Genomic DNA, 15463 nt, shown 5'->3' with positions numbered 1-15463 from the left:
CTAGTCATTACGATTCCTTGCCACTTTTTGAAACACTTATGTCAAATACTTATCTGACTAATCATGATCTGCTAATCTGAATCAAGGCAAATAAAGCTTTTTTAAAAGTTGAATCGAGTTTTATGATTCTGCAAAAACTACAAAAAGTCTGAAAACTAATACTTCAATATTTTGTAGTAATATTTCAAAATGTTTTCTAGGCCCACTTACCTAATTTTGCCTCGCAAATCGCAAGCTTATGAAATGATGCAGGTTTGTAACCAAGTCATTTTGTCTGACTCCAGCCATTTTGAGTTGTGACTCGAGTCAATTTAAGTTGTGACTAACGTCAAGTCAAGCCAATACCGTTAACTTAAAAACTATTTTGACATCACATTATGCTCGTTGCAATAAGATCATAACTGTCTCCAAATTAGTCTGGTTGATACTTTTTACGAAGAGATGTAATGCTTTAGAAAATTATCCGTTCTTGTTACAAAAAGTATTCTTTTTAGCCTTTACAATTGTCCTAACGTAACCGAGTCATTTTAGACTTTGACTCGAGTCATTACAACACTGACATAATGTAGCCTAATTCTTTTCATGTTTGGAATTTTTTCATTCGTTATTACTAGTCTAGTTATGTTCATTTTGTGTATTTCCCGATTACTTTCATTTTAGTATTTTTATACATGGCGTCTTGATACATACATCACATGTGATCATTTTTCATAAATTAAGTTTTCGTTTTCATTTTTCTCAGCTCTTACTACCTTCTTCAGTTCGAATTTTTCGCACTTGATACTGTAGCAACAAAATTACGTGACGTGATTTTCAACATAAGCTGTAAAAGCTATAATCTGGAAAAAGCAAGTACTGCATTTTGCAAGTTGAAACATATGGCGTATTTGGACGGTAGCGGCACATTCACATCGTCGATCTCTTATTAGCCCTTGCATAATGGACGAAGATTACTACCTACGCTGGAGAATAACCCTATTATCCATGATGTAATAGATTTTATCATTGGTATTTCGACGACACACATAATATAAAACTTTTAAAATAAAATTTTTTAGTTTATTAAATCAAACTAAACACAGAAAAACTGAAACAATCCAAATAAAAAAATGAATTACAGTAGTTTATTTCAATAAAACAATTACAACTAAACATGAATTGGTTTGTTTAATTTTCCGACAACAATGCATACTGCACGGACCAATGGATGAAGGAAGAACATACTCGCGTTGAAAAGACGGCTGACAATAGCGGGCTGTAAAACGCAGCAAAACGATCATACTTGTTCCAAATCCCATACCTGTTATAAGGATCACGGATGTTATCGAAAATAAAGACAAACATACGGTGACCAAATTCATTTCAAAGAAATATGTGACAATTTTTGAAAGGTGGCATAAAATTTAATTCAGAATTTACAGTAATGGATTACTTTCTGTGCAGAAAAGAGGTCATGGTCAATGACACTGTAAAGATTGTTGCAGTCAATCGAGTGATGTAGTAATCCAACCTTAGGGATGTGGGGAGACGCTTCCTCGAAAAAATTTGAGTTTACAAGGACTAAAATGCGTAACGTTTTGTTTTTCTTTAAAAAAAGCAGATTGTCTGGGGGTTACTTTGCTGAATTTTGCATCATTTCTTGCACAAATTGACTAGATCTCTTTAACTGTCTTAGAATATACGACATTTTATGTCAATATACGTCGTAAGTGATACTTTGGATCCAAATATATAACAGCCATCAATTACATGGCGGTCTGCCACAAAAAAGATACATATAGGGATGACAAAAACACAAATTGACGTTGTTCATCACACTGAGTCACTACAAACGTTTACAGGAAAATCAACACCAGTTGACCGTTTTGTTCGAACACCACATCAAAAAGAAGCAAAATAAAATTCAAACTGTAAACTCAATCCACCGACGCCTTCAAATTCGCTCAGCAAATCGATCGCAAAGATAAAAAAATTCATCAATGCTAATGCTTTTGTGTGCCCGAACAGCTAAATCCTTATAATGTTGAAGAGTCTTGATTGGGTTTAACGGATCGAAAATCAGAAGCACAGTCACGTGCATAAACAAGAAGCTCGTGCTTGCGTAAATATTTTCAAAGAAAATTGGCTGATGTTGAAAAACACAGCCAGTGTGTTTTACGCATTACATATATCCTCAAATATTATTATGAGGCGTAAAATTTTTCATGTAACACTTGCTAATGATCCAGACAGGATTAAATGTCAAAAATATTAACAGAAAAGGGTTTTATTCAGTCAAATTCTATGAGACCAATTGTTCGGCGATACGATGTTCGGTAGCTGTCGCACCTGATCGTCATTACATCCGGGATTGATTTTCACACGCGAGTGTGGAAACTTCCGTGGAAGATGTTGCCACCGCGTGACGGGATAGATCACGTGAGTGGCCCGAGCCGTTATCAGTCCCATCGGAATCTATAGCGATGGAGAAAGGTTAGAAAGTTAGTTGTCATTGGTCATATTGCTGTAAAAACTAGGAATAGGAAAAAGCAATAAACACAGTTCTAACAAATTTTACGTAATTTGTTCATTGTGGCAAAAAAACAGGAGTAGGGCAAAAAAAGTTTAAGAATCCTGATTTATATTCGAAATTGCAGTGATCGCCAGCGCATGACGTATGTGAAGCAAGCAATTATAAACACATTTTCGCATGTTTTTGAAAAAACAACTAACTAACTTGCACTTGGGTCTAAGGAAAGTTCTCTATTGAAAAGATCGATTTGATATCAGTTGATATTAACAAAAATAAGATGCCATTTAAAGAGTTAATCGCTGTAAAAACAACGTATCTGAAGAAAACAAGGGATGCGATTTCCATCGGATAAATGGTGAAGAGCTACAAAGATGGCAAGGAAAGGTTTTCGTAAAACATTAATCCAGCAGCAGGCAACCGAAATCCACACCAATTTGAAACATATAATACCGACTTACGTCAATCATTGAAGGTACAACTAATAAAGAAAATTAGAAAAAAATCGGTTGTCGATCGATCGATTTTATGTCTAACAGAGATTAAATAAAATGTTGATGGTGGCTGAACCGTGTTAACCCAAGTCTATAGTTAAACAAAAGACAAGATATAGGTTGGCATTCTCAAGGTTAACTTTATTTTTGAATTTTCTACACAAATTATTTTTTCAGATTACACTACATAGAATTTTTTCTACCCAGATTTTAAGCTTTTTTCAAAAATCAAAATTAAAGTTAACCTTCAAAATGCCAACTTATGTCTTGTTTTTCATTTTACTAGAGATTAACTAGTAACTACTGCGACCACAACCGTTAAGAAAATCATCACATGAAAAAGAATGGACCCAGGGTAACATTAGGTAAAAGGCCGAAACCCAAATCTCCTTAACTGTCCTTTGACATAGACATAAAAAATGAAATGTTTATGCATGTTATGGGAAATGGAAGTTAGCAATTTTTATTGATTATAATGCTTAATTGAAACGAAACACCTATAGTTAAAAAAATACCCCTATTGTCCCGACCACAACATATGAAGGTTATGTATTTGTTATGCTTACCGGACCAAACTTGTTACTATCATCGCTCGCTAAATGATTGTCACCCTCCAACCAGCAGTGACCGGCGGGAACCAGAACCGACCGCTTTCTGTAGCCCAGAGTGGTAACGATATCGCCCTCTAAGCCAACAACTCGCTTCACGTAAATTGAGTTCGGGTCTCTTGTTGTTCTAAGACATTAGAACGAGATTGGTTATATCGTGGAAAATGAAAAATGAATTAACAAAGAGTGGAAATAAGTTTCCAACCTCACAAAACAAATTTTTCATCTGCAAGGTCAAAAGTTGTAATCTATCAATGATACCGATATTTTTGAGAGTTTGAGCAACAGTATTACAAAAAGTTTAAGAAATTGTCAAAAATTTTCGGTTCTGATTTTTATTTCTGTATTTGGAATATATCGGCTTTAATCAGACCAAACGTTTCCCATTCTGAAGATATAGGCCTACACGTACGCATGATGCTAGAGTAACGACAAATTGGAGAAAAGCCTTGAAATCGACAGACGCAATATGGCAACATATGGCGCAGCAATACCCGCTCTTCAAAGGCGATTTCGGTAAAATTTCCCTGAAGACGAAACAATTTGTCGGCTGGACAAACAGGCAATTTACGGACCAAAAAGTCGATAATAGCATCTTTGTCTAAAAACATGTGAACGATTAAATTAAAACCCTTAAGCGACCAACCAAAACGGACGCGAGTGCGCTGGAACAACTGAAGTCTTTGTCGAATCAGAAAACGTGTGCAGCCTCCAGAATAAATCGAATGCAATCAATGAAACAGCATCATATGACAGGTTTTGCTCAACGGGGCACATTGCTACGATATAGCGAAACGCAATTAATTCCGACGTAGACCAGTCTAACGTTATAGGCAGACGTCACGTTAAAAGCAAAATGCTGTTAAACTTTCACTATTTTCTCTGTAATAGCAATTTTCTCCGAAAAGCGAAAGGTTTTAATAGCACAAGGTCGGTCAGGCAGCGCATGTGTTTAAGGTGGATAATCGTGAAAATTCATTTAGGACGCTGGTGATATGCTTAGACCGGAAAAGGGAAAATTCATGGCAAATGCGATCGATCGGAATAATCTAGTGAGCTTTTACTTTTCCAACAATCGACCTGCTTTAAAAAACAAAAAACCTAATTACAAGGTCGACCTTGGATTCATGAAGTGTCCTATTTGACACCATTATCAAAATTACGACTGACCAGAGTGCGGGACGTGGAAAGGCATGAATTTCAGATTAGCAACGGACGGTGTTTTCTTAGAATGCGATTAGGTATTTCAAAAAAAACTTTTCATAAATTTAAAAAACAATAGCTTAGTGGAATCGGGATTTGTTTTTTCGACCTGAATCTGTTTGGTAAATGAAAACGATTACGCTTTTGTGTTGATTTAACCTCTAAAAGATAAACACCACGTGTTGATAATTATGCAAGGCTGATAAAACGTTCAGATTGAGTCAGTGAATAAAATAGCAGCAAAAGTTTATGATGCTAAGAGAGATTTCTCCTTGTACTGTAATATGGATTGACAACTGAAAGAAAAACGTCGAAAATTTATTCAGTTGAGCTGGACGAAAGCTTGTCTGCGTGGCCGTAAGAATGGAGTCAATAGAAACACAATTAAGCAAGAATATTCATCTGCATAATTCATGAGTACCATCTGGCAAATGCCACTGCCTTAAAATTAAACGAGAAAACGTCTTTTAAAGTCCATGTGATTAGAGCGCCACATCAAGCCAACAGAGAAGTCAAGATGAAATATAACGCTAACATGGTTTAAATAATAATAATGCGAAGAACGAAATTAGCGTATGGTCATTTGACAGGGCAATCGAAAAAAACCTTATTGGAAAAAAATGTGTAAGTCAAACATAACCATGAACAGCAGAAAGACGAAAAATGAATTTAATTAGTGGGTAGCACATTCAAAAGTTAAATTTATAGCTTTTTATCAATGCAGTACTTAGCACAATGGCTGACGTGATGTTCGTGTATTGTCTTACACTGGTCGCTGTTGTTGTCAGCTTGACCGAGTCCCAAGATACATGGCTGCCAGCCAACTGCTCCCCAAGCTGTGATTGTAAGATTAGCGAGAGACCAGAATCTCTTCCTCGGCACCTGACAAGGTGGATGAAGATGGAGGATTGCAGCCGGAGACAGATGAAGGAGCCACCGTCTGTAATCCCGGAGGATACCCAGGTTTTAATTCTGGATGGAAACCTCATCAACGACTCAAGAGTGCTGACAGACCGCGTGGTCAAGCTTCAGAATCTTAGTGAACTATCCATATCGAAGAATGAGTTGGAAAACTTTGACAGTGACAAGTCTGTGCTTACTTTACACAAGCTTGTGGCAGATAATAATAAATTATCGGAGGTATCGCTCGATATTTTTACAACATTTCCTTACTTAAACGAACTTTCCTTGCTAAACAATGAGATCCGTGGCTTTGCAAAAAATGTCTGCTCTCAGCAAACAGACATGAAGGTTTTAAAATTGGATTTTAACAAGATGGAGGATTTTTCCTGGATCAGAAACTGCTCTGCGCTTGAGTTACTTGAGATCCTCAGCATTGGTGGGAACAGGTGGAAAAACAACATCATATCAGCAGGAACTCTGAACAGTTTACAAAATCTTCAAATTTTGGTGATGGATGAAATGGAAATTGTGAAAATTAAGGACGATGCTTTCTTTGGGCTGACAAACCTGGAAACTATTGACCTAGCCGATAACAAAATTGAGGTTGTTCCCACAGCAGCGTTGTTACAACTCCCAAAGCTAAGATATCTCAACTTAAATGGCAACCACATAAAACAATTACATCCTGGTTCATTTCAAAACCTCCCAAATCTTCATACTATTGAACTAACAGACCTAAAACAACTGAGCATTATAGATGAAGGAGCATTCACAAATCTCCCCACTTTGGAAACTCTCCTCTTGTTTTTTAACCCAAAGCTAGCTTACATTTCCCGTCATGCTTTTGACAGATGTCCAGAGCTAGCTACAATAGATCTGCTCGATACAATGCTGGAGACTGTATATCAAGACATAGTGGAAAGTCTACCATCGCTACGACACTTGATTCTTAAAGGAAACCCTATCAATTGCAATTGCATGACGAGTTGGGTGAAGCAATTGTCAGCAGATGTGGCAAAAGGTAACTGAGACATAAATGAACAAAAAAGTAAAAGATATTAAAGAGTGATAAATTACTATTTCTGTTATTCATTCAGATGTAGATGGAAAAATCGAAACCGGCGAGGACGTAGTGTGTGCTAACCCACCAAATCTACGTGGGAACCCACTGACTGATTTTGACGAGGAAACTTGCTCACCTGCCGTGCAGCCAACGTTTCCACTTCACATAGTTATCACTGAAAATGAAGCTCTTACACTGAAGTGCAGGTGACTACTACACTTGTTGTTATTGCTTGTGAGTACATTTGTATACGAGGTTCGTTTAAAATCATTTACTTAGATACATCATGTATGTTTGCGTAATCTGTCTAACATGGCGTTTTGTACTTGCTTGTGAATATCATTGAAAAATTGCAGGAAGTTTACCAGCAAAATACTTTGGTTGATATCAGGCAACCGCAAATGTACTTCTGGTGATAACAGAATTATTTATCACCTGTCAATGTTTCAATAACCGTCATTAGTTAACTACAACAGGGCCAAGTGCCTTTGGTTGGTTTTATCTCTTAACCCTGATGAAACTAATCTGTGAGGATTTCTGAAATATTGGCCAAAATTAAATTAAACTCTGCGATAACCAAACGAGCTCTTGTACAGCTGATTAAACTCTTGTACACTGCAAATTAAACTGTTCAATCTAGCATAAAAACAAAAGAAAATGTTTTTGAAAATAAGTTAAATAAACAATTATTGAATTCTTCGCAGAGCTTTTGGAAACCCAGAGCCAACAATAATTTGGTTTTTACCAGATGGAACTTTGATCAATAATTCAACAGAAGCAAAACAGCCAGGAATGAGCCTTGATAAATATGGAACTCTGACAATAGAAGTAAACTGAAGTATTTTACTCAATAATGGTGTAAATTGAAAAATATCTTGAAAATGTCTCCATGTGATATAGATAAAGTAGTCATAAGTCTTCTCATAAGCTAATATATGCATTTCAAAGTCATACCTATAATTATAATATGAAACTGAATTCTTCAAAACAGTTAAATCGAACCACTTTAAAATTAGCTTATCTTGATAATTCAGAACCCAAAGTCTGGAGAATACATTTGTGCCGCACAAAATCAAAGAGGGATGAATAGCAGGGCAGTAGATGTAGTGTTCAGTTCATCTGCAAAATTTCCAAGTACAGCTACCGCTGGAACCACTGCAACAACTCAAATTGCTGTAGCATCTGAAGCAACAGAGCTAGCAACAAGTGCTGTGAATTCAACAACATCTGTGTCTCTAATTAATACAGATTTATCAACTTCAGCATTACCATTGACCATGAAAAGCAAATCAACAAACCCAGCAAACATGTCAACCACAATATTGTCAACAATAATAAGGTCTATTATTAAACATGCAATGTCACCACAAAAACCTTTAGAAACAGGTAAGCTGTACTTCACACAGTATTTTACTGCTGTGAAACAGAAGAGTCCAAAATTTGCTTTTTTCTTTTAGAAACAATCACTTTGCAGAAGCCAAAAGACCTCTTCGTTCCTGATATTCAAATCAAAGATGTTGCTCCCACAAATGCACTAGTTACTTGGACTGTGTCATCAGATTTCATTGAGTTATTTCATGACGTCAACAACTGCAAATTACAGATAAGCCTGGCACATAATGATAGGTATTACGGCTGGCTGTGGGTGCTATAAGACATGATATATTATGACATGACAGTAAACATAAGTGTTTTTTTCTTAAGCTTTGCTTAAGTTGAACTTGCATTCACTCACAGTGCACTCACTCTGCAGTGATGGACAAAACTTGCAACAATATCAATGCTTGAGTGAGGCTCGAAGCAAGCTTTGCAGAGATTATTTTAATGACACTTTGTTGTAATTTTTCGGCCAGATTACTTTATCTTGACGATCTACCGCAATTTAGCGTTATTCAGGCTTGGGAATTTGAGACGCAACAATTTAACATTACACATCTGGTGCCATCTACAATTTACAAGGTATCAGAAATTTACATTAAAGACAGTCTTAGGTTAATCATTGTTCTGAAATGAACTACTTCTGACTGGCTTTGTTTCAGTGCTGCTTGAAAATGGATTGTCGCTCACCATTTCAAAGAGGGCACTCTTGCAAGGAATTTGTAACAAAGAATCGTTTACCTGCTACTGTTAACAACACAGCAATAATAATCAGCATATTAGTCTGTAAGTTCACTGAAATGTGTTGAATAATTGTCTGAACCGGCAAAAAAGCGACTGGGGAGGGTGCAATGAATTTTTGTAATGCTGCATGAGCTTGCCGCTTACTTACGATATTTATTGCATTTCCAAATTCTCCAATGCCACAATTTATTGTCCTTGTGTAAATTTGTGCAGGCTTATCAGTGCTAGCCGGATGTGTCGTTTTCGCACTTTTCTTTGGACGACATTGCCAAAAACCACAAATTTGGAAAGATACAGGTTATGTGGGCCTTGACGACAACCGCGTGATAAAAGAAGAAACCCCATTCAATGATATTTTTCAACCTTTAATACAAGATGGAATAATCAATAACAAACGAAAACCTAGAGATAAACTGCTTGACACATCTTCCAGTACGGCTTTCATGTAATTTTCCTTTTTGCTCTCCCATTTCCTTACCCTGTCTAAGTCAGTGTTTTTTTTAACTTTCTTGGAGCACCCTAAAATTTTAAGAACCATAAGTCTGGGTGCTCTACCTTACTATATGATGTATCAAACAACAGTTTGTAATATTTTGTTATGTGCAAGCAATTTTCTAAGGTTTAATCCAACCAAAAATTGTATAATATGTAAAATATTACCTTGCTTGCTGTTAAACAAACTATCACTATGTAAAAAGGTTGGTTGTTTATGGCTTACACTGTTGCAATGCTGTTAATTCTATCCCTTTGTCCTAAATGAACAAAATGATATGTGTGTTTTGGACCTACCGGAACTTTTGTTGTTTCATGTAATGTAACGATAACTTTTATGTTTGGAGTGTTGTTTCATTAACCAAACGTTTCATTAACCGTTTGTTATACAATTTGCAAGAATCATTGTTACGTAGCCTTGTTTCACGGTGAATGACTCATGAACATGACATTGGCATCATCTATCATAAGATCACAAGAATACTAACAGAAATTAATTTAGATATGTTAAAGATTGTCATATGAACATTGCAATTTGAGTTGCTATATTGTTGCTTATGAACTATCATAAATGTAAACCTATAATAATTAATAATTAATCTCATCACATGTGCCAGGGATCCACCAAAATCAACAAACGACCCAAAATTGGGTTGTGACACATACACTAAGAATCACTGGTCTAGCAATGGGAAGAAGTTGTGCAGTCTATCAGAGATTGTAGCTGGCTGCAACTGATCAGTAACAACTATTTTGCATAACTTGTTCATACTTTGTACGTAAAACGTAGACTCATTGCCGTTAAAAGGTTTCAGTGAATTATCAGAAGCACAGATTCAAAAAGTCTGGAGTTTGGGTAACAGACATAACTGGGGCTAGCAACACCATTATGAATTAAAATTTGAAATTAAATCAGTAAATCAAGCTGAAAAATAAATTAAATTTTGATAATTTTAACCCAAGCCAAGATAAATAAAGGATGAGATGAGACCAATTGAAATGATAAAAATTTAAATTCATACAAATCCAAGTGTGGGAGACTGAAAAGGTGTAAATTTAAAGACTTACTCAAAGTTAAAAAGGTCATAATGAAAAACGTGACAAACTTTAAGGTTCTCACATAAATTGCTCCACACAAAAATTGACAATAGACTAACTAGAAAACTATGAAATTTCTTTATGTGTAGCAATGTACAACGAAGTAATTGTACTCACTTAAAAGTAACAATATCTCCCCTTTGAACAGATTTGTGATTCCACTGAGGCCTTCTATCCAAAAACACCCAATCCTTTTGCGGTAAATCGTCAGGATTTATAGTAGGCTTCAAATAAAACATATCGAGTGGTAAAAGAATCAACCAAACTTTGCTTACTATGAAAAACTTACTAGAATATTAAGATATTAAAAGGTAAATTGTAAGTCAATCACAATCACCTGCATGGACCGTCCACTGACCGCCGTAACAGACAAGAACTTGTTGTCTACGTAGTAAAACCCACAGAAAAAGAAAACGCTATAAAATGCAACATCACACGACGTCTTCCAGTTAAAAATTTCTTCAGTATATAAAGATCTGATTAAAGAAAAAAGTGCCCATCTTCTAGTTTTACCAAGGTCAAATGTTGACACACATGTAAAGCAAATGATGGTACAAGACCAACCCGCTAATATGACCACTTCACTATGGTCAGCGGGACCATACAGTGGTTCTACTGTATTGAAGAAAGAGATATGACTGATTTGGATAGTTAGTTTACATGACCAGTTAATAGCATAGGGGGCTAGTTAAGTGCATCACGCCATACTTGGCAAAATACAAATATGAATAAAAGAAACTTACGATCTGAAAGACCTGGATATGATCAGGTTTGGTTTGAAATTTTCTATTTTTCTTGAATGGCCAAAGATCAGTCTTCTTGTACATTGTCTGCAAAGCATCATTTTCCTATCCTTAGATGACTCCGCACTTTTTGAAAAGTGACCAAAATGTTAAAAAATTACAACTGGAACAATGACAACAGTTTCCACAATCCTAAAGGAACCAGCTTTCATACAATTTAACAACTTTTCTTTCATTCTGTTAATCCAGTTTTCCACTAAGTTTTGAAGCAATTGTTTAGTAGATTGTGGATAAGAAAACGAATATATCTCTTTAAAATTAACATCATTGCATACCTTATCATTCTTATTACCACAGCTCTGCATCATGTTAGATTTTAATGATATTTTAACAATATGTAGTTCAGTCATATTTAAACAGTTGTTGTCACTACTACGATTATGCCAATAAATGACGGGATAATTCAACAACATTCCATAAACAGTGCACAGATTACAATCAAGTGGCAGGTGGCACGAGAGTACAGGGACCATCTGCTGAGTATCAACGTCTTCATTTTTTAGTTTGCTGTTTGCCACATCGGCGGACATACTCTCAGATGGTAGCAAGTTGCTTTGCAAATTTTGAAGCATTTTTAGGGTCGAAGAAAAAGTCTGCATAATTTCCATTTGAGTCTCTCTTTCAGACTGATTAAATAAAACCGGACAGGTTAGCGTGTTACTTACATCTATCAATGCAATTTTCACTGAAAGGTAAGTGTCATTAAGCATAGCACTTCTCAACTCTCCCAAAGATGATTTCACATTCAGTACACACATCGCTAGGTTAGCAAAAAAGATTTCTCCATTTTCGAAGGCCAATATCGCCATAGAACTCCTAAGACCATCATCCGGTAATATCAATGAAATTATCTCCTGTACCTTTGATGGAGTGCAAGAGAAAGAATCCAGCAGATAAGATGGTTTAATGCCTTGTAGCACTGCAGTAACATTGGCCAAAAATGACTGAAGTTGACAGTGTTTGACTTTGGTGTGTTTTAGTAAGCAACGTTTTGATTCCGGTGTCAGATTTATTACATTCATCCTTCCATTCACCACAGACAAGCAAAGAGGTTTGAATCTTCATACACTTACAAATCAACAATGAAAAATCTTAAGTGTGTTATACTGGAAAAAATTAGCCAGATTGTTTAGAAACTATGATAAAACCACATTACCACAATGAAGGTTTCGACTTGCAAATTTAAAATTAATAAAATAATTACATTGCACAGCTGTCTACAATAAAAAAACTAAGCACCTTATTACACATATATATTCCCTACTTTCAACTTATTGGTGATTAAATGGTATTACGGTTGCAAAAGAAGTCTGAACTAGCATTTCAGCAAAGTATTAAAGCTTATAACCTGCACATATTCAATGATTAATTTACACCACAAGATACAAACGAAAGGTGAGTGCGGTTATTCTTAGTAGTTACCACAATTGTTACCACCAGTAAAAGGTACATCAAAATCAAGAAGATACTTAAGCAAAAAATTGCATAGCATAGCATAGCAAACAACTAACAATACAAAATAGAATTAATACTTAGTATTGCGCTAATACAAATTATGTTCACTGTCGGTTGTCAAAGTCTTAAAAGTACAAAAAAGATAATCAGAAAGTAAATCAAACTGTGGCTGACGTTTAGCGATATGGGAATTTACAATCACTTCCATATAAAACTGTATCATGATGATGATTTTATGACAGTACAATGATCATAGCTATGCTATCGGTACTAAGTCAGTTAATGAAAATGACATATTTAAAAGTAAAATCCTGGTTAGTATGTATCTAATCGTAATAATCAATGTGCTTTCCCGATGTAAAACTATTTTCCACCAACAACTTTAAGAACTTCTTTGCAGAATCAACACACTCAACGTACGTCTTCTCAGATTTCATTTTTCGAAAGGCTTCTCCCTTATTACTATCACAGCTGTTTGTCATTTTTTCCATCATTTCTGTTGGCATTGGCCCGGGGGCCCAGCTTACCACTCGTACATCAGGGCGCTCAGCAGCTAACACTTTAAACATCATATCCCTTGCAGCCTTTCCAGTGCAGTAAAGGGCGCATGATGGAAAGGGTTCAACAGCGCAGAGAGTAGAAATGTTCACCACAAAGCATTTTACTGGACTCATATGAAACAACCTGAGAAATTCGGCGGTGTAAAACATAACATTTGAAACATTTAGGTCCATGTGCTGAGATATAGCAGTTTGACTGGAATATTCATCCATTCTTAAAGTGACATCGCCAAGACTTCCTGCATTGTGAATGATCACAGCAGACTGGAATGACTTCACATCAACATTTTCTGTGCACTTCCCAATAAATTTCTCAACATCATCTGCTACACCAAGATCAGTTTTAACTGTATTTACTATTACATCATCACTGGAACGCAAAGAATTAACCAATTTCTGTGCACTGTCTAATTTTTCTTGATTTCTTCCAGTTAATACTAAAACAGAATCTCTACATAGCACAGGAGCAATCACCTTGGCAAGTTCGAGACCATAACCTCTTGTTGCTCCAGTAATAATGACAAAGGAGGTTTTCGAAAAAGGATTTGAGGACATTGCTGCAAATACCTAGGTTTACTCAGCACCTTATCTAAGTCTTTGGAATGAAATTATAAAAATGGAATTATACTGTAGTAAGCATTGTTAGATATTTGACAATTTCATTGACATAGAATTACACTGCACAATGTTTACAAAGTAAGCATGTCAAACAAAATTCTGGTATTCAAATATGGTATTGCTGATGTAAACTTTCCTGATTTTTTTGCAAATGTTTGGCACCAAAACTTTGCATACCTAGTTTCAATTGTAAATCACTAGTCAAGAAGTTTTAATAAATGCAATATGTGACCCACTCACAAAAAAAGTAAAATCATTGTGCCACCAACACTAAAGCATGAAGAAACTTACACTTGCCGGTAGTACACTTCACACCTTGACAACACACTCAAGTTAAAAACCTGGTTCCTCTAAAGGCGTCAACAAACTTTTTTTGCAAAGGGCCAGCTATAAGCATGACAACTGACCGCAGGCCAGATACCCACGTTGTTCACAATAACCTCATCTGCAGCAGTGGCACAGTGAGGCGAATTAAAGTTTGATGAATCCTGCTCTAAGGGTAAAAATAAAATAATTACTTTACGTCTTCAATGATTTCCGATGGAAAACATATGCATTTGCATACACCATCATGCCAGTGGTCTTCAAATATACACAGAAAGAAAGAGCCTATATTTGCACATAAGCCCAGCTGGACACTGGATAAACACCATAGAATGACTTTGAGCATGGTAACCGAAAGCTATTTAACCTTTTCCAGTTAACACCATTAGTGCAAAATTATCAACAGTATTATTGCGATAACATGCAAATTATACATTGCCATAAAGAGGCCTGAATGAAGAGTTGTGACTTAATAATACTCGAATTCCTTATGGATGATAGTTATTGGTATATCTGATTTGCAAACACTTCTGATTTTCAAATAAACATGGAAGTTTTTCCTAACATAATAATTAGTAAGCTCTCCTGAAGTAAAACCATTTGTCATAATCAAGTTGAGAAATTTCTCGGCAGAATCGCTACATTTAACACAGCTTTTTATCTGATTTCGTTTAATTATAAAGGTTTGGGCCAAGTCCTGATGCCAGGATTTCAACAACTCGTTAAACGTGTCGGTTACTATTGGACCTGGGGACCAGTTTAACACCTTAACATCATGGCACTTAGCAGCTAACGTTTTAAACATCATATTTCTTGCAGCTGTTCCAGTGCAGTACAGAGCACAAGATGGGAGTGGTTTAAGTGTAAGTGAGGTTGCATATATCGTGAAGCATTTCAGCTTTAGAAAAGAATTTGAGAAACTCTGTGATATAAAACATAACATTTGAAACATTCAGGTCCATGATCATGTACTGGGATATTGTATTTCGGTTTGCATACTCTGCCATTTTCAAACTAACGTCACCAAGAGCTGCTGTATTGTGAAACATAATGGCTGACAGAAATTTTTTGGCATCATAATTTTTCGTGCACTTTTCGACAAAATTTTCTACGTTATCTGCAAAACCAAGATCAGTCATAACTGCATTCACTTTCACACCATCACAGGTGCACAAAGAACTAACCACTGTTTGTGCATTGTCCAATTTTTCT

The 15463-nt window shown here is 35.9% G+C and overlaps 3 protein-coding genes across 4 annotated transcripts; 1 reads left to right on the top strand and 2 right to left on the bottom strand.

The window, feature by feature from the left end:
• Nucleotides 1-1110: 1110 nt before the first annotated feature.
• On the bottom strand, nt 1111-11478 carry LOC143470300 (mitochondrial inner membrane protease subunit 2-like). Of its 2 annotated transcripts, XM_076968345.1 has the most exons (6): nt 11235-11478; nt 10829-10967; nt 10609-10715; nt 3570-3738; nt 2329-2454; nt 1111-1300 (listed from the first exon to the last, which is right to left on the bottom strand). In XM_076968345.1, the coding sequence occupies exons 1-6, from the start codon at nt 11333-11335 to the stop codon at nt 1277-1279; spliced, it is 666 nt and encodes a 221-aa protein (XP_076824460.1). In that variant the 5' UTR covers nt 11336-11478; the 3' UTR covers nt 1111-1276. The 2 variants fall into 2 exon arrangements, with proteins under 2 accessions (XP_076824460.1, XP_076824459.1); XM_076968344.1 differs by having other exon boundaries at nt 1111-2454.
• LOC143470298 (uncharacterized) lies at nt 5244-9800 on the top strand. Its single transcript, XM_076968342.1, has 8 exons — nt 5244-6738; nt 6815-6986; nt 7485-7608; nt 7815-8166; nt 8238-8406; nt 8634-8739; nt 8820-8943; nt 9115-9800. Exons 1-8 carry the CDS (start codon nt 5550-5552, stop codon nt 9348-9350), a joined length of 2472 nt encoding a protein of 823 aa, XP_076824457.1. The 5' UTR covers nt 5244-5549; the 3' UTR covers nt 9351-9800.
• A 199-nt stretch (nt 11479-11677) lies between the features above and the next one.
• LOC143470299 (sepiapterin reductase-like) lies at nt 11678-14696 on the bottom strand. Its single transcript, XM_076968343.1, has one exon. It carries the CDS (start codon nt 13862-13864, stop codon nt 13076-13078), a length of 789 nt encoding a protein of 262 aa, XP_076824458.1. The 5' UTR covers nt 13865-14696; the 3' UTR covers nt 11678-13075.
• Nucleotides 14697-15463: the final 767 nt, after the last annotated feature.

The sequence above is a fragment of the Clavelina lepadiformis genome, chromosome 9, assembly GCF_947623445.1.
Source record: "Clavelina lepadiformis chromosome 9, kaClaLepa1.1, whole genome shotgun sequence".
Lineage (NCBI taxonomy): Eukaryota > Metazoa > Chordata > Ascidiacea > Aplousobranchia > Clavelinidae > Clavelina > Clavelina lepadiformis.
This window is presented reverse-complemented; position numbering and strand designations above follow the sequence as displayed.